General features: G+C 44.3%; 2 protein-coding genes across 2 annotated transcripts; both read left to right on the forward strand.

Annotated features, from left to right (window-relative positions):
- Nucleotides 1–5,017: 5,017 nt before the first annotated feature.
- LOC123502941 (DNA-directed RNA polymerase II subunit RPB2-like) lies at nt 5,018–8,860 on the forward strand. Its single transcript, XM_045252234.1, has one exon. It carries the CDS (start codon nt 5,018–5,020, stop codon nt 8,858–8,860), a length of 3,843 nt encoding a protein of 1,280 aa, XP_045108169.1.
- A 1,629-nt stretch (nt 8,861–10,489) lies between these two features.
- On the forward strand, nt 10,490–19,715 carry LOC123502942 (organic cation transporter protein-like). Its single transcript, XM_045252235.1, has 11 exons — nt 10,490–10,599; nt 13,665–13,854; nt 14,386–14,482; nt 15,536–15,639; nt 16,189–16,343; nt 16,782–16,950; nt 17,415–17,562; nt 18,131–18,213; nt 18,807–19,063; nt 19,345–19,529; nt 19,704–19,715. Exons 1-11 carry the CDS (start codon nt 10,509–10,511, stop codon nt 19,713–19,715), a joined length of 1,491 nt encoding a protein of 496 aa, XP_045108170.1. The 5' UTR covers nt 10,490–10,508.
- Nucleotides 19,716–24,487: the final 4,772 nt, after the last annotated feature.

Below are 24,487 nucleotides of genomic sequence, written 5' to 3' on the forward strand. Positions count from 1 at the left end.
CAATATGAAGTAAATTGAGGTGAAACATTGCAACAGAACCACATTATTCATTTTGCGTCACTTGCTACCACCACAATCATCCGTCTCTCTCTCTCTCTCTCTCTCTCTCTCGTTATCCTAGGGCATGGCAAGAACAGACAGCCATGCATTCTGAAGGGCAGCAAGGATAGCAAGGGTGCAGTGCTACGAAGTGATAGTCAAGCGCTTGAAGATAAACGCATATAGAATCGCCTTTCTGCATTTGAGAGTTTAGTGTGTTATCCGGGTGGGAAGTTGATATAAGCGTGTTTTGTTGTTGGATTTTAATATATGCAAGGTTGGAGATCTTCAGCGTGGGTATTTCCGTAAGCAAGTTGGGGTCTCGGTGATAAAGGAAGGAAAATTGTTGAGCAGCCACTTGATTTATGGTCAGAAGAATCGCTTGAAACATCGTCTATACTTTGTTCTTCATTATTCTGTTTCGTCGTCCCATGAGACCATTTGAGTATATATTTGACGCTGAAGCTGATAGCAAAGGACACAACTAATAAAAATAGTAATCATAATGAAATATAATATAATAATAAAAATGTTAATAAAAACTGGAAAAAGAAAAATGGTAAAAATCAAACTCCTCTTACCGTCACGAAAAATACTCAAATTGCAGTAAACACCTTGCGGAAGGACAGAAATGGACAGACAGACCGACTGATGGAGGTGAGACGCGACACCCTCTATTTATATGCCTAGCCAATCAACACCCACACCAGATAACATTGAAAAGTATCCTTACCATTAAGTAAACAAAACCAAAACTTGTCACCGTGAATCTGAACAAAGTTGCTCCCAGGTGATAGAAAATGTAGATTATTTGAGTCATTTCAGCGCCAGATAACACTTAAACCTAATATCGCCGTTAGGTAAACATAGTGAGTAATTGTCAGCGTGAATTAGGGTAAAGTTTGCTCCCAGTTGATAAAAAAAATGCAGATAATATGAAGCCATTATCAGGTGTGAGGTTATAATGAAGTGTTTGTCACCATCGCACCTGTATGGAGTACTCTTCGCATGTTAGGGGAGGGTTCCACTCACAGAGCTTTATCAGATAGGATGGAATCAAAAGCTTTTCGTCTCATCAACTCCCCTCCACTCCCCTCCTCTGACTGACTGTCTTCAGCCTCTTTCTCACCGCCGAAATGTTGCATCTCTCTATCTTTTATCGCTATTTTCATGCTAACTGTTCTATTGATCTTGCTAACTGCATGCCTCCCCTCCGCCTATGGCCTCGCTGCACAAGGCTTTCGTCTTCCTCTCACCCCTATTCTGTCCAGTTCTCTAACGCATGAGTTAACCAGTACTCTCAATCATTCATACCTTTCTCTGGTAAACTCTGGAACTCCCTGCCTGCTTCTGTATTTCCGTCTTCCTACGACTTGACTTCTTTTAAGAGGGAAGTTTTAAGACATTTGTTCCTTGATTTTGGGTTTTTTTTTTTTACCATTTTTTAAGGAAACCAGCACTGTAGTGGGCCCCTTTTTTTATATATTTTGTTGCCATTGGCTGAATTCCCTCCTACATTAAAAAAAAATAATAATAAATAAATAGATAAACACACCTGCCCGCGCGTGTTGTCAGGTGGAAGTTTGCGGTCAACAGGAAAACAGGCTGCTATGATTTTTTTTTTAATCTTTTATCAACTTGTACTATTCGTCATATTTAGTGATGATGAAAGTACTGTAGGAATCATTTGGCGATTGTGGTTTCGATTGTTTGATGTTTGTATTTTGTGTTATGCTCTCTCTCTCTCTCTCTCTCTCTCTCTCTCTCTCTCTCTCTCTCTCTCTCTCTCTCTCTCTCTCTCTCTCTCTCTCGTGAAATGAACATGTAAATAACATAATAACACAAGAGAGAGAGAGAGAGAGAGAGAGAGAGAGAGAGAGAGAGAGAGAGAATAGCAATACTGATAAGGAAAAATATAAAATGATATTGACTTGATAATGAGAAGGGCAGTAGAGGTGAATCACACACACACACACACACACACACACACACACACACACACACACACACACACACACACACACTTTCCGCATAGCTACCGTAATATGTGTGTGTGTGTGTGTGTGTGTGTGTGTGTGTGTGTGACTTAGTTGGCGTGGTAAGTGGTAAGTTATGCTGTCAGTTGTTGTTGTTGTCGTTATTGTTATTGTTGTTGTTGTTGGTGGTGGTGGTGGTGGTGGTGGTGGTATTTTCTTCTTCTTCTTCTTCTTCTTCTTCTTCTTCTTCTTCTTCTTATTATTATTATTATTATTATTATTATTATTATTATTATTATTATTATTATTATTATTATTATCTCTATTATCATTACTATTATTTTTCTTCAGCAATTTTTTTCATAATTCATATATTTTTCCATTGGTATCAAGGAGAGAGAGAGAGAGAGAGAGAGAGAGAGAGAGAGAGAGAGAGAGAGAAGTTGATAGTGTCCAAATCATCTCCTCTTGTAATATCACGTTTCCTTATCGCTTGTGTTGCCTTTCGGAAATCACAAATTACGTAAAGAAAATATATTGCGTTGTGTTCTAGTGTTTGTGTTGCGTGGAGGAAGAAATTATTGTATTTTGACATATTTGGTTGGAATGAAGGAAGGTTTGAGTTGCGTGGATTGAAAATTGCGTTGCTTCAGCGTTTGTCTTACATGGGAGAGAAATATTGCGTTGAGTTATATGGAAAAAGGAAAGTATTGCAGTGTTTTGATATATTGGTCTTATATGGAGGGAAAATGCGTTGTGTTGCGTGAAAGGGGAGAACATTGTGTTGTGGTACAGTTTGTGTTGCGTGGGGAGGAAACTAAAGATGTGCTGTCTTACGTGTGTGTTGCGTGAGCGAAGTTACTGAACTGTATTGCAAAGAAAATTGAAATATGCCAAAAAAAAAAAAAGATGAAAATATGCAATTGGGAAAAAAAAAAGATGAATAAAAAAACCAGAGATCAATTTAGACAAGATTGAAAGAAAAAATAGATAGATAAATGGGAGAAGGAGTAGAAGAAAGCAAGATCAGTGAGAGTAGTGAACATGATCGCAAAATAAAAGAACAAATGAAGAGAAATAGTAGTGAAGATAATTGCCACTCAGGTGTTCATTGAAAGGTAGATGTTAATGTTATTTTGTGTTCACTTCCTTACAGAGAGAGAGAGAGAGAGAGAGAGTTTTGCTCTGTACAACATTGGATAATTTTATGGTTTTGTTAGTTTTTTTTTTTTGCATTTATTTTTTTTTATCTCTCTCTCTCTCTCTCTCTCTCTCTCTCTCTCTCTCTCTCTCTCTCTCTCTCTCTCTCTCTCTCTCTCTCTCTCTCTCTCTTTCTCCCTCTCTTTCTCTCTTTCTTAGAATTCCTCTATATTGTCTTTATCAATCTTATCACCCACTTATCTTACACTTATTTATATCTGTTTTCTTATTTATTCATTTATTTTCTTTTTTATCTATTTCCCCTCCATCTTCACTACTTACATCCATTCGCTGTCTTGGGAGTTATTCATTTATATCAAAACGTATCAGCTACAACCTTTCCTTTGCATTTTGCTATCACTACCTTTTCCCTTCCCTTCCATCTTCACTACACGTATCCTTTCTTATAATATGGGAGTTGCTTTTCACATCCTTCAAACACCTGCGTATCACTTCTAACCATTGCTCACTCTTTCATTTTGCGTTACTTCACTATACACGTTTCACTTCGCTATATAGACATTTCTTCAAGCTTTCACCATCTTCCACTATGCTGCGGGATATGCGTGGTTGTGTTTGAATGGGACTGGGTAGGTGCATGGAGTTAGTGGTCCGGGGAGGAGGAGGTGCGACAAGCAATGAGATACTAGACTATAGAGCAGAGAAGGTAATTTGCTATACTTGCTTTCTCTCTCTCTCTCTCTGTCTGTCTCTCTCTCTCTCTCTGCGTTAGTCGGTGTTCTTTCTGTGTTTTGTGCCACTACGCTTTGTTAGTTTTGCAGTCACGCAGTAAAAAGAGAAGATACGAGGCTTTGCTCCTATGAAGTGTAGAGAAGATGCGACCCTTGCTTCATATTCTTGTCTCAGTGCTCATCTTGTGTTGAGACAGACTGTGTAGTCACGCTTAGAGGAGGAGGAATCGTAGTTATCAGCCTGTTGTAAGGAGACGAAGATCTGTCAACAGTTACCGTAACATCTGTTAACTAAGAAGACACAAACATTAAGATCACGAAAACCAAATGTCATCTCATTAATTGTTGAAGACCAAGAGATCCACCGATAAACAGTAAGACCAAGAAGACTATTAAGAGAGTTCCAGGAAGACTCGTAAACAGTAAGCAGACCAGCAGCGTCACTCATAAGGAAAGAAAACACAAACAGAAGCCAACCGGACCCAGCACAACGCCTCACGTGCCTGCAGGATGAGCTACACGCGCTGCATCACTGGAGGAGGTCAGACTCCCCGCCAGCAGCCGAGGACACATGATGTTGGGAAGAGGGAAAGGAACTGGAGTGAAGAATGTATGGGGGATGAGGAAGAAATAGGCATTGATGTCATGAAGAGGATGAGAGACTGTGCTGAGGAGTGTATGGAGGAAGAGCAGCATGAAGAGGAGACATCTGATTGTATAAGGAAGATGATGAGTGATGGTGAGGAGTGGAGGAGGGAGGGACTAGATGAACTTCATGTGCACGAGGAGGAGGAAGGAGCACGTGATAATATTAAGAAGAGGAAAGGTAACAGTGAAGAATGGAGAAAGAAAAAACAGCAAATTGTACGTGGCAATGATGAACAATCCATCGGAAATGCCAAGAGCGTGGAGAGAAAGAACATCGGCCAGGCGGGTCAGGGCTGGGGCCGGGCGGCGAGGCAGGACGGAGACAAGAAGGCTCGTCCTCGTCGCTGCAAGAAGCGAGACCTCACTACTCGTCTTAGAGCTCGGCCGTATAAGATTAGGAGACCGCGGAGCACGTATGAGTCGCTGCCAAAGTTTTCTGAACAGCAGCAACAGCAGCAGCAGATGAAGAGGAGGAAGAAGAGTGTGGTTCGTGTTGGCATCCAAGATGCCACTACCGTGCTGGAGGTGAGGCAGCGCGTTTCTGCTGTTGTGCTGAAGGAGCAACAACTGGCAGATGTGGCTCTGGAAGGCTACAACGCCTTCTTGAGCGAGCTGATTGACGGGGAGGAATTGTTCTGCCACGAGTTTGAGAATGAGTGTGGCAGACACGTGTTGCGGCTGAATGGCGTGATGCCCGGTAACGTGCAGTACACGCCGCTGGTGTGCCGCCAGGAGGAACGCTCCTATCTGCTCCCTCTCACTGTACGGGCCTCCTACATCTGTGAGGACGCTCCCGGTAGCCAGGTGAGGGCCTTTTCCCACCGGGTGTTCCTGGGAGAGATCCCGCTCATGGTGGGCTCCAGGCTGTGCATCACGTGTGGCAGCACTGAAGAGGAGGCAGTGTTGGCGGGGCAACAGCCTGGTGAGCCCGGCGGCTACTTCATCGTGGACGGAACAGAAAAATTCATTCCTTTCCGCAACCTGCTCAAGAAGAACAGCCTGCTTGTGACCAAGTGCCTGGGCCAGGAGAGCCAGAAGTTCTCCTTCAAGTGTTTCGTGTTCAGCACAGTCAATGGCACAGAAGCCTTCCAGACGGCGGTGTTGGCCTCCGCCAAGCATGGCCTGGTGGTCAAACTGTCGCTTGGGCGTGGGATGCACGTGCTCGTGTCTCTCAGTAAAGTGTTGGCTGCATTAGGGATCCAGGGCCCACTCAAACCTTGGCAGGAGACAGAGTCCTTTTTGTACTTGGGGCAGACGCTCGCTGCGATAGTGCCGCTCAGAGAGCAGCGTCAGCAGCGGCGACAAAAAGGAGCCAGAGATAGCAACAAGGCCAAGGTGCCTCTGACCCGCGATGCATTCAGGTGTGAGGATGGCAGTAAGTCTGTGGTGGCGGAAGCAGTGGTGGACTACTTAGTGGCGGCTACCCAGGTGCCCGATGTGGCGGCTCAGGACCTGCTTCAGGTACACCGGAAGTGTGAGAGGAGCGAGCAGCACCACGCTGCGCTGCTCAGGATTGCCACCAGGTTTGCCGAGATGCGTCAGGAGGAGGCTAAGCAAGATCTGGAGTACACACGGCGGCTGACAGCGTTACTGGAAGTGATGCTACAGGGGTGTGAAGATGTACCCTCTGCAACCCACATGGTGACGGCCGCCCTCACACTTCCTTCACAGCAGGAGGCCCTCAGAGCCTTGCGTCAGACCGCCAAGAGGGTGTGGAGGAACACGGCCATGAGTGAGGTGCTGGAGAGGGTGTTGGTGCCTCATGTCGGGGGCAGCCTGCTGCACAGAGCCTTCTACCTCGCCTTCATGACCAACCAACTACTGCTGGTGATGTGTGGACGGCAGCCTGCTGACGACCCACTGCACTTGGGGAACAGAATGCTGGTGACACCCGGTTCCTTCGTCAGCAGCCTCTTCAGCTCCGTGATGAAGCCAATCTTGACTCGGGCTCGTGCCACTATAGACCACCAGTACAGGAAGCCCCGGGCGGTGTGGCCAGACGAGCTGGGCAGCGAGGACCACTACGAGGATGACCACCGCATCTTCGGGGAGAACCGTGCCTGCCTGCTGAAGAAAGATGAAAAGATCTTGTCAGAAAAATTTGACATTTTGAACATTTTCCAGTTCCATCATAACATTGTTGGTGAGAAGATGTGCAAGGCGTTCAGGACGGGCACTTGGGGAGAGGGGCGCGGCGCCATGACGGGCGTCACGCAAAATCTGGAGCGCCTCAACTACATGCAGTACCTCTCTCAGGTGCGCACCGTTAACGGTGAGGACAAGGTGATGAATGGGCAGGGTGCTGTGCCCCACCAGCTGCACACTAGTATCGTAGGCTTCCTCTGCCTCATGGAGACGCCCGAGAACGAGCACGTGGGCCTCGCCGAGCACCTGGCCCTGGGCGCCGCGTTGTGCCGTCCCGTGGAACCCACACACGTGCAACAGGCACTGCAGATGCTGCCGGTGAAGCTGTTCACAGCGGAAGAGATATGCACGCCAGACCACCTGGGCAAGGTGTTCGTGGACGGCCGGTGGGTGGGCAATGCAGAGGCTCCATTGTGCTTGATCAAGGCTCGCCTGGTGGAGTACCGCCGCCGCCACACCATCCACTTGGGTGTCCACCTCAGGAACCATGACCTTCACATTGACACATCGGGTGGCAGACCGGTGCGGCCGCTCTTGGTGGTGCAGGGCGGCTCCCTCGCTCTCACTTGTGACGACCTGGTCGCCTTGAGGGAGTGTCGCCTCCTGCTGAATGATCTGTGGAAGAAGGGCGTGGTGGACTTCCTGGACCCGCTTGAAAACAGCGCGGTGTTTATCGCTGAGACGGCAGCTGACCTGTGCAGGCCGGGTGTGGACTACTGCCAGCTGCAGGCTGTGTTGAGTCACGGCATCGTGAGCGCTGCCACTCCCGTGGGCAGCACTAACCCAGGCGTGCGGCGCCTCGGCTCGTGCAAGATGCAGAAACAGGCCATGGGACAGCCAGTGGTGTCTGAGCTGCTCGCCCACCGAGGCACCTACTCCATGCTCAAAACTCCCGAGGCGCCCCTTGCCGTGCCAGCCTTCATTCTCAACCTGCCCAACGCAAGGCTCATGTACTCTGGCCAGTCCGCCCTCACTGCAGTGATGGCTGTGCGTGGCCTTAACCAAGAGGACGGCCTCGTGTTCAGCAAGGGCGCCATCGACAGGGGCCTCTTCACCAGCCTTCACTTCCGCTACTACCGTAAACACGAGTCTCTGTTCGGGGCAGAGGTGGCCGCCTGTGCCGAGGTGGGATGGCGCCTCAAGGCGGGTGACGTAGTTATCATGTGCAAGGACGAACGCTACCACGTGCGGGTAGGGGACACAGAGGGCCCCAGTGAGGTGAGCCGCTGCTGTGTGAGGCACCTGCCAGATGGACGCGTGCTATACGAGGTAGAGACGGTGCAGGAGAGGCGGCCCGAGGTGGGGGACAAATTCGCCACGCTCAATGGTCAGAAGGGCGTCATCTGTGCCATCCTGCCTGATTGCCAGCTGCCCAAGCTGGAAGACGGCCGCACGCCAGACATCTTTATAAGTCCACACAGCTTCCTGGACCGCCAGACCGTCGGCTTCTTCCTGGAAGGCATCCTCAACATCTTGGCGGTACACACTGGTGTCCTCATAGACGCCACCAGCATCGACTCCGGTTGGGATCTGCCGCGGGCCCAGGACGCCCTCCGCACGCAGGGCCTCTCTTCAGCAGTGAAGGTATTGAGTGCCACCGGAAGGGAAATGGGCCGCATCTTCTGCGCACCGATCTTCTACATGCGATTGAAGCATTTGGCTGTGCTCAAGTGCCACGCGCGGCACGACGGCCCTGTGGACCCCGTGTTCCGGCAGCCCGCAGTGGGCCTGGCACACGGCGGTGGCTTGCGCCTGGGCGAGATGGAGGTGTCCGCGCTGGTGAGCCACGGTGCCGCTGATCTGGTGCAGGAGTTCATGCATGACCAGAGTGACGGGCTGCAGCTGCCCTACTGCAACGCCTGCCTCAGGTGGGCTGAGGTGGCGGGCGAGAGTGTCGCCTGCCGCCAGTGTCGCAAAACTGACAATCTCGTGCTGCGGAGAACCACTTACTCGTTCAAAGTGTTCGAGGAGTGTCTCCTAATGGTGAACCTGAAGCTGCTCCAGTATGGCCAAGGCCACGACCACACCGAGAGTGACGGGCAGTACCACGACTCAGAGGTGGCGTCCCTGTCCAGTGACGACGAGGCGGAGTGGCGGCCCGAACGGCGGCAGGACGCCGTGGAGGCTGCAGTGAAGGAGAGCTGGCGGGGCACTCTCTGATGTAGCGGACGAGGCGCATCCCCAACTCTGGATAACTATGGGTGTGGGCACGCCTCTGAAACGACTGAGGAACAGATCATGTCCGCCAAAAACCCATCCTATCGCGGCGACACGCAGCGATCGCACAAGAACGGTGAGTCTTATTTGAACCACTGTCCAGTTACCAGGAGACACCACTCACCTCAACCCTGGAGTCCAGCTTCTTTACAGACCAGCCAGTCACACCGCATCATCACACACACACACACACACACACACACACACACACACACACACACACACACACACACACACACACACACACACACACACACACTCCGCCATGTTTCTTTCCTACTCCATCAGTGGTGACAAGATGAGTGAAGTGATGTTTTGTTATGATTTGTTACGTTGACTGGAGATAAATAAATGGTATTGTTTCTATTTACGTTTTCTTTATGTCCATCTCTCTCTCTCTCTCTCTCTCTCTCTCTCTCTCTCTCTCTCTCTCTCTCTCTCTCTCTCTCTCTCTCTCTCTCTCTCTCTCTCTCTCTCTCTCTCTCTCTCTTCAATGCGTTGTAGCATGTAGTAACCTTAGCTATAAGAAGTTTTAGTTTGAGGTTTGAATAAAGAAGGAGGTGGAAAAATTAAAAATAGTGAAAGATGGAAGAGAGAGAGAGAGAGAGAGAGAGAGAGAGAGAGAGAGAGAGAGAGAGAGAGAGAGAGAGAGAATTAATAGGAAAAGATGCGAAAAATTGTCTTTTAAATATTCCCCTCTATTTAATCTAACACAAAATTTTTGCTAATTAAAACCAAGAATCACTCAATCCTCTCTCTTCTCTCCCTCTCCCTCTCGTTCATCCGACTAAACCCACTCTCTTTTCACCACCTAGACCCCTATCCCCACCATTCTCTCTCTCTCTCTCTCTCTCTCTCTCTCTCTCTCTCTCTCTCTCTCTCTCTCTCTCTCTCTCTCTCTCTCTCTCTCTCTCTCTCTCCATATTTTTTTTTCTGCTTTTTATATTATAGCCTATAGCGCCTGTAGGTCTACTTGAATAGTATGGGAAGCGCTGTCCAGCTTCCACCCATTAGTGGCGCATGCAATCTTATTTATAGTGGTATCCATATTAGGGCCCATACCACCAACCAAGTGCATCTTTGGTGTAAGGCAATTACTCCTCACCTAGAACTTGGGTATCATGGTGACACGTAGGTAACTTTAAACCGCTCGACAAATGACAAAGTTTCAAGGCGACACGTTGTGGGATTCCAACCTACGCAGGGATGTCTGCCCGATCCCACGCTCACCACCATATCCAATACGCTACCGCCTCCCCTACCACTACTACTACTACTACTACTACTACTACTACTACTACTACTACTATTACTACTACTACTACTGCTACTACTACATCTACTACTACTGTGCTGTAATCCAAGAATCAAGAAGAAATGAGAGAGAGAGAGAGAGAGAGAGAGAGAGAGAGAGAGAGAGAGAGAGAGAGAGAGAGAGAGAGAGAGAGAGAGAGAGAGAGAGAGAGAGAGAGAGAGAGAGAGAGAGAGAGGTGGAGGGTGGGGGGGCGTGTCGTTGCAAATCAAGACGAGTAGAAGAAGCGTGCAGGTGCCAGCCAGGAGCATCGTCAGTCTCGCCTCGGCTCTGGGCAGGATGGCAGGGACAGACAAGAAGTTTGACGATCTCTTGGCCTCCTTGAAAACCAGAAGATGGAACCTGTACATTCTGGTCATGATTAGCCTGCGTGAGTATATATATATATATATATATATATATATATATATATATATATATATATATATATATATATATATATATATATATATATATATATATATATATATATATATATATATATATATATATATATATATATATATATATATATAGAGAGAGAGAGAGAGAGAGAGAGAGAGAGAGAGAGAGAGAGAGAGAGAGAGAGAGAGAGAGAGAGAGAGAGAGAAAAGTGGTGGGGTGTCAGACTGATTAGAATTGCATGGAGAGACACGGAAAATGAAGGAAAAGAATAAAAAAAAAAGAAGTTATAAAGAAACCACAATATTGTACCTGCTTGAGTAGAGCAGTGGTTCTCAAAATGGTCGATATCAAGTCTCAGGGTTCGATGGAACCATCCAAATGGTGATTGAATATCCAGGGGATCGAAAGAGGATCGATGTATAACCGGAGGGACAGTGAATATCGCTGTTGGGGTCTAAGGGACTATTGAAACTTCCATCTGGAAACCTTATAATCTAGAATCTATATTATAATTTGTAAAAATCTGAACAAAATCAGGCAGATACCATTACATTAGAAAAAAAAAAAGTTCTTGAATTCAAACCATAAGCAATCACTTTTTCAGTTACAATTATTCTTGAGAAACTTAAGCAGCGCTGACACCACCACCTTCAACCAACCCTCATTGTCTCCCAGCTCCACTGTCCGTTCCTACAACTTGCCATCTTAAAAGAGAGAAGTGTCGGGAAAACTTGCTAACTAGACTGGCCATTGTTTTGGATATAGCATGTTCTGTTTCTTTTCGGAGTGGCAAATTGCAGTTTATATTTTTGTAATGTTTTATCCTCTTGGCCGCCACCATTGATGTAAAAAAATTACTACTACTACTACTACTACTACTACTACTATTATTACTACTACCACTCCTAATGCACAAGGTTTTTATTGTCAGAATTATTTTCCTCGAATTAAAAGATAAGGAGTCGATGGAGATTTTGAAACTTCATTCGACGAGTTAAAAAGTTTGAGAACTGGTGTGTGTGTGTGTGTGTGTGTATATATATATATATATATATATATATATATATATATATATATATATATATATATATATATATATATATATATATATATATATATATATATGGAGAGAGAGAGAGAGAGAGAGAGAGAGAGAGAGTTTTCATTATTTTCTTTTTCGAGGATTTTTCTTTTCAAAAAACTTCTTTCACTTTCCTGTCTGTATCTCGTTTTCTATTAACAGTATCAATAATCTAAATTCAACAAAAAAATTGCATTTTAAATTTAGTTTAAAATGATGCCAAGCGAAAGTCGATTAGAATTTATAACAATTTTGTAAAAATTTATGTTGTGTAAAAATTCTACTTTTGAGATATTCGCTCCTAAAGATTTTTCTCACTTCGTCCTTGTTTTGATTGACATGAAATTTTCACGCATGATTGTGTATACAATGGTGACTTCCTGGAGCATGATAGAAAGATCATGTATCAGATCCCCGCTTTTGTAGAAAATATCATTCACTCTCACGTGAGGGTTCTGAAAGAGCCATCAGGAGCGTCACTGCAATTTGCTGTTTTTCGACTGAACTGGACATTCTCTGAGTCGTTGTTATGGTGATGAAGTGAAATAATGATAGTGAAGTAATTATTACTCGTCTGGTCCAACTTTGTACCTCTGTCTCAAAATAATCTTTTGTAATAGTGTTATTGTGAGAGTTGTGTGATGTATAGTTGTTCTGATAAAGGTGGTGAGAAAAAACAGTGTTTGGAAAGATAATTGTAGTCTTATGATGTAAAGAGATGGTGGAGAGGGGTGGCAGTGAGGCGTGTGGTGAGGCAAGCGTCTTGGAGGGGGAGATAGCACGCGTGAGGGAGGGGAGAGGGGAGGCGACGATTCAGTCCAGCTGTCGTTTATTAGTTTCTTGTCTTTTCTTTTTTTTTCTTATTGAGGAATTTCTGATTTTAATTCTCTTCAATTCATGCCTGTAAGATCGTTATTTCTGAAAAGTAAAAATGCTAAGGCATGACAACTTTCCCCTTTTGTACGTCTAAGCAAGTAATGAGGCAGAAGTGTTGTCAGAAGTGGGTGGAGCCATCCTCTCACTATTTCTCGATCCTAGATGTTTAAGGCGGGTTCATAAGTGTCACTATGCGACTAAAATTGCAAGTTGGTAGTGTTTCCGGGTGAATATCGGTGCCTATAGACTGGAGAAACCAGTCGCAAAAAACAAAAAAACAAAAAATTGGTCTTGTTCAGTCGATTTACCAATTTGTTTACGTTGTGACGTCACGGAGAAAGATTCGAAAAGGTGGTGTCCAGATGTAGAGAAGATATTAGAGTTGGTGAAGGAAAAAGCACATCTGGGATCCCAAAAATGAATTATACAGCAAAAAAAGTTTACGCAAATCGACGTTCGATGAGACAGCTGCCACTCTCCGATGACTGTTCTCCTCTACGCAGGGTGTTGTTGGAGGTGAGGATTGAATACTTGTGATGATTTAATTTGATCGAGATTGTGCAGTCTTTTTAAGATTAAATAACCATTTCGGCATCGGAGGAAGACATCTTGTTGGGAAGCTGTTTGTTTACATTCACTTCTCACCAACCAGCCGATATTTTCCAGTTGCTATGTGTTCATGTGTTCCGACTAGAAGGGCTCGGTTGATACTTCTAGCGACTTGCAATTTCAGGCGGGTTCACACGTGTGAACCCGCCTTTAAGAGACCAAAAGTTGTAAGTTATCAAAAGAAAATATTCATATCAAATCTTTTACGTTGAAACAAGCATTGAGTCACTCATTTTTTCGCTCGTGACTCACGCGATGAACGCAACAGCGCGGGACATTTAAATATGGCCTTGGGGGAAGGGGATTTAATCTTACAAAAAACACATCCCTGAACGATATAATCTATGGTCTCAAGCACCGGTTCAGCGAAAAATATTTAAAAGTGAAATTTCAAAATGAAAAAAAACAAAAAAAACATGGGCTCCCACCCTCTTCAATCTATCTCACGCCCATCAACACCCATCTACCCTCCCTCTTGTCCACAGTGTACACGCAGCTGCCCATGTTCATATTCTCGCCCACCTTTGCCGTGCCCAACATTCCGCACACCTGCATTGCCGCCACACCTGAAGACAATCCCACCGACACCATACCTGTCTCACCTGCCGCTGCTGGTCTGGCTAACGCGACCCTGGGCTTGGTTGATGCTGCTGCTGCTGCTGATGATGATGATGAGTACGTGTGTGTGTGTGTGTGTGTGTGTGTGTGTGTGAGGTAGATAATGTTTTAGTTTAATTATCAATAATGATACTGTGATATTTTTTGTATTTAGGTGCTATATAAGGAGAGAGAGAGAGAGAGAGAGAGAGAGAGAGAGAGAGAGAGAGAGAGAGAGAGCAATAACCTTATATTTTTTTATGTTGATAATGATAACGATAAGTGTAAAAAATAGTATAGTGAAATGTGAATAGCGATAACAGGAATGATAATGATAATAATAATGGTAACTATAATAATAACAAAGAAATGGATATATAGAAAAACAGGCAGACCAACAGACCAATTAAGGTACTCAGCTACGGACAGACAGACAGACAGACGAACTTATTCACCTGTCCATCAGCACACAGACAGACGGCATTATCTACCGACAGACAGAGAGATCGATCTCTCAACTGAATTTATTTAATCTACTGTCAATCTACCTACTTGACAGACAGACAGACAGACAGAAAGCATATATACCTCCTTATCTGTGCTTTCCAGGTCGTGCTCCCTACCAGGTGCGCCAGGTGGCTCGTCCAGGCCGTGCACCAGCTGGGCCTTCAACAACACTGTGTACGGCCGCACTCTGACCTCTGAGGTGTGTTGGGGGACCATGGGGGGGGTAGTTGTTTGTGTTTGTATAACTTGAGTCAAATTCATTATGTTACTTTTTCTCTTTTATATTTTTTGTACATCAGTTGCAAGCTTTACATTCCTCCACTCTCCTCTGATTTGTTGGTGCATATCTGTATGTGTGTTTATGCTGTGCGTGTGTAGCGGTGACGGTACAGTATGTGGTAGCGGGTAGCGAGTAGCAGTAAGGCTTAGAGGCTGTACGGTGTCACAGATGATTAAGTTGAAGCCAGGGTCACTCAGGGGCAAGGGTCCAGAACTAACAGGCTAGCTGAGGCTTATTGCATATATCTAATTGTCCAAAGGAACCAAGAACCATACAGAGCCTACGGTAAGGCATCCCTACATGACACACTCTGTGATCTCCGTAGTACAGGGAACTTCCCCACACTGTTCTGTGGCCCTTCTCTCTGGAGCCAAGGCGACCTCTACCAGCCAATCACACGGCAACCACACACGCTAAACATTAGATTCAATTAATCACCCAGCTCTAGACCATGGTACATTTTTGGCCTTCCTGAGCTCACTTAATTTCCGTCCCCTGTGGAACCCTCTGTTAAGAGGGCTACCACAGGGTTGGTAGACGATCTCAAAGGTTGCCATGCTGCCATTTGCCATTTGCCATTTGCCGTGAGGAGTCATGTAAGCTGTCTTGGGTGCAAAGAAAGAAGACGGATGACCACGCATGAAAACTTCACATGACCACGAATTAATGAACGAGTGACGCTGCTGGTTGTTTGTTTATGTTATTATTATCCTTTTGTATTGTCCTGAGCTCGGTATACATCACGGTGATATGTTGCTTAATGGTGACATACTTATCACTGACAGCACAGAATAAAATGAGAGGAGCTTTCAAGATTCACGTAATAGAAAACGCAAACATAGCACTATACTTACCAAGGCTAGTTTTTTTTTTTTTCATTCAAGAAAACATGTATGAAAGAAACATCTTGACGTAACATATCAACTTATGGATCGTCTCTCTCTCTCTCTCTCTCTCTCTCTGGACGCGTAGTTCCAGCTGGTGTGTGACAGAAGGTTCCTGCGAGGGCTGTTCAGCAGTGCCTACTTCTTCGGCAGCATCTCTGGGTCGTCACTGAGCGGTTGGCTGTCAGACAGGTGCGTACGAAGGGATAAAAGAGCGCGAGGGAAGCTGTGTGAAGCCTGGAGGTGTACACGAGGCAGATCACTTATAAAACATATCAATTTCCACCTATCATTCCTTTCTGTAATTTTGTTTCATCTTTAAAAGATCCCTGTTGACGCGGCACTAACAATTTTTTTATCACTAAAAGTCTGCTAACGCTACTCAAGTTATTGGCTACTCCATTCTGTCAGATACTTAGTTGGTCCTTTATTCACTCGTTCAGTTTGTCAGTTAGTTCCTCACAAAATTATAAACTCTGTCAAGTAATGATTTGATAGATGTATCAATCTTCTTTATCTACTTGTAACTTTATCAAACTTGATGCTATCCTGATTACTAAACATCACCATTTTTGTCTTATCACAACTTCTCTCTGATCTCCTTCTGCTCTCCTAATTACTAAACATCACCGTTTCTGTCTTATTACTCTCTCTCTCTCTCTCTCTCTCTCTCTCTCTCTCTCTCTCTCTCTCTCTCTCTCTCTCTCTCTCTCTCTCTCTCTCTCTCTCTCTCTGCTGTAGGTTTGGCCGCAAGAAGACATTGTTTGTGGGGAGTGTGTGCTTCCAGACCGCCACCATCATTCTGCCGTGGATTCCCAGCCTGACGCCTATCTTTGTTCTTCGCTTCATTATGGGCTTCTTGCACCCGTGTATCGTCCACTCTGGCTTCACGTTAGGTAAGGAAAAGGTGTAGTGAGGTGGTGGCGTAGTGGTTAAGGTGGTGAGCGTGGCAGACGTCCACACATAGGTTCGAATCCCACCGCATACCACTTTGAAGCTATGCCATTTGTCGAGTGGTTACCTACATGTCACCATGATACCCAGGCTCTAGGTGGTTACACCAAAGATGCGCTCGGGTGATAATATGGGCCCTAATATCGGTACCACTATAAATGAAATTGCCTGCGCCACTAATGGGTGGAAGCTGAACAGCGCTTCCCACATATACTCCTCAAATATGCCTACAGGTGCTGTAGGCCATAACAAAAAAAAAAAGGATGATGGAAAAGTTGTCATGCCACTCATTTCCTCAAGAATCTTACCATTTTGCTTTGTCATGAGCACCGTTGCCATTATGAGAATGGGAACGACCATCTATCTATCTTTGTTGCCAGTAATGGAGATCTTTGAGGAGCGGTGGCGGTCAACAGCCGGCATTCTCATCTTCTTGCCGTGGTGCTTTGGCATGGCAGTGATGGCTGGAGTCAGCGCCCTGGTACGGGACTGGCGCTGGCAAAACTTCTACCTCGCCCTGCCCTGCCTTCTTCTGCTGCCACTGCTGTGGTGAGAGAGAGAGAGAGAGAGAGAGAGAGAGAGAGAGAGAGAGAGAGAGAGAGAGAGAGAGAGAGAGAGAGAGAGAGAGAGAGAGAGAGAGAGAGAGAGAGAGAGAGAGAGAGAGAGAGAGAGAGAGAGAGAGAGAGAGAGAGAGAGAGAGAGAGAGAGAGAGAGCTGAAAAACTGGAAACAATGGAGACAAATTAGAAAGACAGCAAAACTTTTTTTGGCTCTTTGGAAATAGAACGTTCACCTGCGTCCATTTTTCACAGTGATCTCCTTTCTGAATTAAAAGCGATAAAATGGAAAATCCGATCGGAGGATGGGCTTTGAGATAGGAGGTACCCCAAAAAATACTCCCTTTAGCCCAGAAATACCAGTGAAAAGCCCACATGTTATAATTAACAAACAAAAAAAGATTAATCCTTTTTCACTTGCCCCCAACCTGGCCTGAATCCTGCCCTACTTTCCCAGGCTGATTGATGAATCTCCTCGGTGGCTCATCGTGCGGGGGCGCCACACGGAGGCCCTCAAGGTGCTGCAGAGGGTCGCCCGCTGGAACAAAACCACCCTACCGCCCGCCAAGGACCTACAGAACCTTATGGAGGAGATCTTTCGGGAGGTCAGGAGATTAGGGAGATGAAGGGTGTTAAGAATCTTATCATTTTCCATTCGTTTCTTTTGCTTTGTGATTTTGTTCTTTGAATTACTTGTGGTTTGTCTCTTGGTCAGAGCGTCCACACAAGTTTTGGAACGGTCTGCAGGTTTTCTGATGTTTGTTACTTCTGTATTCCTTTTTTTTTCTTTTATCTATTTTCATTCTTTGCATGATTCCCCATTTTCTCATGTGTGTGTCAAAGGAAGGCTGCAATTTGTTGGACATTAGTATCGAGCATTATTTCAAAGGACTGGGCGGCTTTGTGGCAAAGCTCAGATTCAAGTTGCTGTCTGGAAGATGTTTTCATCTAACAATACTCTCCCGACATCTCCTCTCTTCTTTCCAACTGATGATCTTAATGTTATAGGTTTGATTTTGACTTACAAATATCTCACAGCACTCTCTCACCACCTCATCCAGTACCATGTGACCTTAATGAAGCACCATAACTCAGTCACAGATACCTTCTGCAGCACAGAGTGTTCCTCTGAGCGCCACGTCATGTTCCCTGTGTGACATTGTGCCTTTCCAGTCCGCAGACAGCGGGCGGCAAAAGCGGAAGGGCAGATGGCAGAAGGTGTCGCAGTTCTTGGAGTCCTTCTTGGTTTTGGTCAGGTGAGGGACAAGGAAAAGGAAGAGCCACTATTTAAACGATAACGTGCTGCACTTTCTAACACGGTTTTCCTTATCTGTGCAGGACTGTGAATCTCTTAATTAATGCACATTCTTGCCCTGTTTCTCTTATTTATCATAAGGGAGGAAGTGGCGTAGTGGGTAAGGTGGGATCGGGTAGATATCCATGCTTAGGTTCAAATCCCACCACGTGTCGTCTTGAAACTTAATCATTTGTCGAGTGGTTTAAAGTTACCTACATGTCATCTTGATAATCAGGTTCTAGGTGGAGGTGTAATTACCTTACACCAAAGATGTGCTTTGGTGGTGACACTATAAATAAAATTGCTAATGGATGGAAGCTGAACGGCGATTCCCATACTCTTCAAGTATACCTACAGGCGCTGTAGGTACTAACATGAAAAAAAAAAACTCCTTAAGGGACTTGTCTTATTGCGCTTTCCTTCTCTGCTCATCTCTGTAAAGAATTGATCTCTTAACTCTCATTTCTGTCCATTTTTCCTTTTTTTTCTTATCTCAGTCGAACAATGGATCACACAATGAACTTTCTTATTCTGTTATCTTCCTCGGCATAGGACAAAAAGGATGCGAAGGATAACCCTGATGCTGTTCTTCTGTTACTTCGCCACATCCATGGGGTACTCCGGACTCTCGTTGGGCGGGGACCTCTTCAGCTCAGATCCCTTCATATACATGGCAGTCAGCGGTCTGGTGGAGATCCCTGGGTCCACCTTCACCATTCCTCTTGTGGAGCGGTTCGGAAGAAGGCTCTCCAACATCGTGTTTTACTTCCTGACTGGGGCGTGTCTTCTTGCCCTTCCCTTCATCCCGGGTGCGTTGAGCTTAGTGAAGGTTAGGGTTTAGGTCCAAACTCAATGCTGGTGAGTGTAAGAGCTCTGAATGGGGCATGTCTTCTTGCTTTCACCTCCACCTCGACTAGTGTAGCAGATAGGCAAGAGATTAGGAGTTAGAGGTCATAGGAACTTGTCATTCGCAGTGCACGGTTAAATCTTATTCTACATTCCTTGTGTCTATCTCCATCATTTCCCTTGTCTTTCCTTGTGTCTTTGTCCCTTATTCCTGTTTTTCCCTGTCCTTCTTCCTCACTAACAGAGCTCAGGTGGTTGGTGATGACGCTGGCTCTTCTGGGTAAGATGACACTCAATGCAGCTTACCAGATTCTCTTTCTGTACACTGGAGAACTATTCCCAACGGAGGTGAGGACGTGGGGCATGGGGAACGCCTCAATGATGGCTCGCATAGGATCTGTGTTAGCGTCCTTCCTCGTCAGCGTATTAGTAAGTCACCTGTTTTAATTTTCCTTCCTGTTTTCTATGCTAGGTTCAGTCAGGTTAGATAAGCTTGTTAGAGATGGTACCTAGGTTACGTTTTGCTGTGATACGTTAGGGTTAGATGGTAGCTTAGTGGTACAATGGTAAAGCGTGTAATTGAGGACTAATGGTTGTTCACAGGCATTGATTTGAATCCTGGTCCAATAGGTGAGGCTAGGAAGGTCAATGCAGCGATTCCGAAATACCAGAATGCAACCTTCATTATAAAATTCAGTGTATTAGATTCAGTGATCATCTTTTTGGTTGTTAGGTTAGAATAACCAACTAGCCGCAGTGCCATGTCAGGTGACGTTGGCAACAATGGAGTGCCACGCTCCTTACGGCATATCCATTGTTATTCTTGTTTAGATACGTGGTAGGGTTACCACTCTTTCCACGAATAGATTATGTTAGGTTAGGTTAAACAGTATTAGAGTATCTTTTTTCAATCCAGTGCCCAGTCTTTAGTTTTCCTTCAGTTCTCTTTTCGTTTCCTTTCAGCCAAGTTCGTGGAGCATCGCCCCATCCATAATATTTGGGTGTTCCTGCCTCATCGCGTGCTGGGTCACCTCGATGTTGCCTGAGACCCGCGGCGCCGCCCTGTACGACACCGTGTTGGCATTCGAGGCGGCGCAACCCGTAAAGTGAGACTCATTGAAAGCACGTTTATTTAACTGTTTCTGGAGTGATGGGATTAGCATGGAGGGAGAGCAGAGGTGGATAGCAGGTCATGGATGGAGCGAAGGAGACAGACAGGAAAACCACCAGTTATCTTATTACCATTGAACTATTAGTTTGATTCAGGACTTAAGTGCTGTGGGGGATACAACAATGGCAACATTAGTCAGCTTCTATGGCACAATAATCAAGATACAAGAAATAATGAGTTGAATCTCGAAAAAATATTAGATTAAAAAAAGAGAAGAGTTACTTATTTCGCTAATATAATGGTAGATGAAAAAATCAACTCATTAATCAGATTGGTATTGGTGAACCATTAGGGAGGTTTAAAAGAAGATTAGTCAAATTTATGGTTGAAGATGATGATTATTAAAGTTCCTTACACTGGCTACCAAGTGTAGTCTTCATGGTTTTCTGCAGCTTCCTTATTTCATCATGTTCTTTTGTTTGTAATGCACCTGGTCTTGCTGTCACGGCCTCCTCCAGGTAACTCCTCATTAACGCTATTTGCTTTCCGTAGAGGTGATGAGGAGAAAGCAGATGAAGGAGTGAGATAGCAATACCTCACCACCACCACCACCAACAACATCAATAACAACAATAACAATAACAATAACAACAACAACAACAACAATACTACCACCAACACTTCTGCCACTTCGTTATAGTAAAGATGACAAACGAAGAACGATCTCTCTCTCTCTCTCTCTCTCTCTCTCTCTCTCTCTCTCTAATAGTAGTAAATAAAATTTTGCCTTAACGCCCAATTGAGACAAAAAGAAACGTTGAGAGATCACAACTAACTTTGATGGTAACCCAAGTTCACAACCTCCCCTGAACTGATCTAGACCAGAACTGGTCCAGAACAGAACTAGTTTGTGAGTCTTTGTTTGGAGACAATTTACCACATGTGATTTTGTATATTTTTGCTAATGGCGTCCCATGGGTTTGTGTCATTTACCCGATGGGAGGAATTTCTCTTCAAGCAGTAAACTTCATAATTTTGTGTTTTCATATACTAAGCTCAGAATATTATTTTTTGATGATGTAGGCTTCAAAATCTTTCTATTTCTAAAAAGTAAGCCTCCAAATAACATATTTTCATGTAGTAAATCTCAGAATGATATATTTCTATGCAGTAGGCCTTAGAATGGTTTTATTTTCATGCAATAGGCTTCAAAATGTTTTATTTCTATGCAGTAATATTCATTATGTTTATATTTTTATTACATAAGCTTCAAAATATTTTCCTTTTATGCATTAAGTGTTATAATGTTTCTATTTCCAAACAGTAAGCCACAAAATACTTGCTTTTTTCGCGCAGTGAGCTTCATAACGTTTATATTTTCTTTAATGTTGCAATCCCTAGGGAGCTTTTATACTTTTGCTTGCTCCTTGGGAAGGATTTGTTTTTTGCCTCATGTAGGTTGAGTTACATTTGTAATGCGGGGAAAATATAAGAAAAAGATTATGAAAAATTTTAAATCTAGAGCTTTATTTTTAACAAATGGTGGCTGTAGCTGAGCTTAAAGGCACTGGTTATAATTTCAAATGGTTGTCACAAGAATACAGATTCACCAACTTTTCAATAAATTTAATTAGAGGAAAAAATAAATGAATAGATAAACAAATAAATAAATAAACAGATTTAATAATATCAAGTAAACTTTCCCCCCACAATCACGTAATTTCGACTTACAAGTCAGTTCACCGGAAAAGGATACACCACTCACCACAAAGTAAATACAATAAAAACTCAATACATACTATAGCCCCGGCCACTACTTCACACAGCCCCACTATATACTTCACACAGCCCCACTATATACTTCACACAGCCCCACTATATACTTCACACAGCCCCACACAGCCCCACTACTTCACACACTATATACTTCACACAGCCCCACTACACGACTTTTTTTCACTGCGGCGACACCCGCGACTCGATTATTTATTTTCTCAATAACAATCACTAATTGGTCTGGTGGACTGAACACACAGCTTTTTATGGAAGAAGTGTACCAAGTGGTGGAACTTCATCCCCCCCCTCTCCCTTTTCTCTTTCAATACCACCGCCAACACAATAATATCACTTTCCTATTTTTCACAAAACATTAGCCTATCAAAACCACACACATGGATATCCAGCACAGAGAAAAGGTATTCGTCGCTATCTGCTCAGATGAAGCACGAGTTGGTACTGTGTGAGAAGGAGTCAAGGGGATCTTTCGAGCGCTGATCCCACAGTCTCCTTGAGTGATCTAGTATCCTCCCCCTCCCAAAATCATTGGCAGTCGTCACAATAGGACAGGCGCGGACGCAATTGTAAGTGATAGGATTGGTATTACTACTGGTGTTACTTAAATGAAAGACATTTTTCCGAACAGCTCAGTTCTCCCTCTGCCGACCGGAGTGAAATAATACTTTTAATTCACAGCTGATTATCGTCTCTCTCTCTCTCTCTCTCTCTCTCTCTCTCTCTCTCTCTCTCTCTCTCTCTCTCTCTCTCTCTCTCAGACCGTTCCCAACATGGTATGTCTGTACGTCTGTCTGTTTGTGATATTACAGTCACAATGCGGTCTCTGATACCATAATAATTACTAACTTAATACTAATGTCCCAGGCACTACACATTGCACTTAGCTCTTTCGCTTCATGCAGGTTGTGAATCTACATTTCGGCCTTTTGTCTCATGTTGGCTGAGTATGTACTGCGTTTATCTTTTTTCTCCCTTCATATCAGATTAAGTTTACTTTGCATTGTCTTTTTCTTCTCCATTGTTTGCTGTCATTGAATTGCTGCTTGTTTATCTCTTGCGAGGGATTTGTAAACTGTCTTGCTTAGTGAACGCCTTTCAGCAGGACAGAGTGCTCATTTCTTTCTTTCCAGTATCTTAATGACCATGGTCTCATGTATTTTCACTACAATATATTTTTGAAGAGGACATCAGAATTTGATTTACTCCACCAGCCCAGGCCCCACGGGGCACACTGCACCCCATTACACGGGTTTATATTCTCAAATGCTTCAGTGTTTAGTTTATTGAGGGTTAATGTAAGCTTTGGAGGCTAAAGATCGAGATTATTATTCTCGGTTTCATGTCTTTTTTTTTTTTTTTCAAGATTACGCGGAGCTGAAAAAAAATAACATTATTCATTCATCATTAGTCATGAAACACGCCTTGAGAACCTCCAACAACATCCATAAGAACCTATTGAAACTAAAGAAAAGACGAAACATTTTGAAAATCCACGCATTATTCGCAAATTCCTAGTGATTATTTGAACTTACTTCCTTATCGATTGTACTGTGAAAGACAAGATCTCACTGACATTCCAGCAACATATTCCTTCTTGGCAGTGTCCCTCTTTTCCGTGGTCCGCTTCAAGAACCAACCGTGCACTGGGGAAGGCGGTGCAGCGGGAGTGTGCTATACTGCGCAGGCGTGTGTGGCTGGTGGAGGGCGTGCTGCTGGGACGTGTGCTGATGGCTTCCGGGTGTGGTGTGTTAGTGAGTATTGCCAATTGTCTGTGTGTGCTGTGAGTGACGAATATTGCTGTTAATGTGCTGTGCTGTAGATGTTCTGTGATTGAGTGTCTTGTTCTACGTTATCTGTGTGTGTGTGTGTGTGTGTGTGTGTGTGTGTGTGTGTGTTCTTAAGGCCAGTATTCTTAATCAAACGCTTTGTTCTCTCACCATCAATGCATTCCAAAGGGTTTAGTTGAAGATGTTCATGTGTTTAAGAATGTTTTTACGGTTCTAATGGCAAATTAACAAGATTCACACTTTATAAATATTAGAAACCATTTTGAGAACTTGGGTAATTATCTCTGTGAACTAGAGAAATGGTCTTAATTAGAGAATGAAGCATGTTTTTAGGGTTCTAGCGGCAGTTTTACAAGATTATTACATTATTAGCAAGTAAAAAAAAAAAGACACTGTAAAACTCGAATAATCATATTAGTGGCGCCTGAAAACACTCTTAGTGATGAGATAAACTTTTTGATGTCGTAGTGACGCAAGAACTTGTGTCTCTGAAATTAACCTTCAGATTAGAGGTCTCTCTCTCTCTCTCTCTCTCTCTCTCTCTCTCTCTCTCTCTCTCTCTCTCTCTCTTGTAGCACATAGTTTTCTTAGCTCTAACTAGTTTTGAGTTTAAGTAAAGAAAGAAGGTGGAGGAGAAATGCGAAATAGTAAGAGATGGAAGAGAAGAAAGTGAATTAAGGAGAGAGAGAGAGAGA

This window comes from Portunus trituberculatus, chromosome 13 (assembly GCF_017591435.1).
Source record: "Portunus trituberculatus isolate SZX2019 chromosome 13, ASM1759143v1, whole genome shotgun sequence".
NCBI lineage: Eukaryota > Metazoa > Arthropoda > Malacostraca > Decapoda > Portunidae > Portunus > Portunus trituberculatus.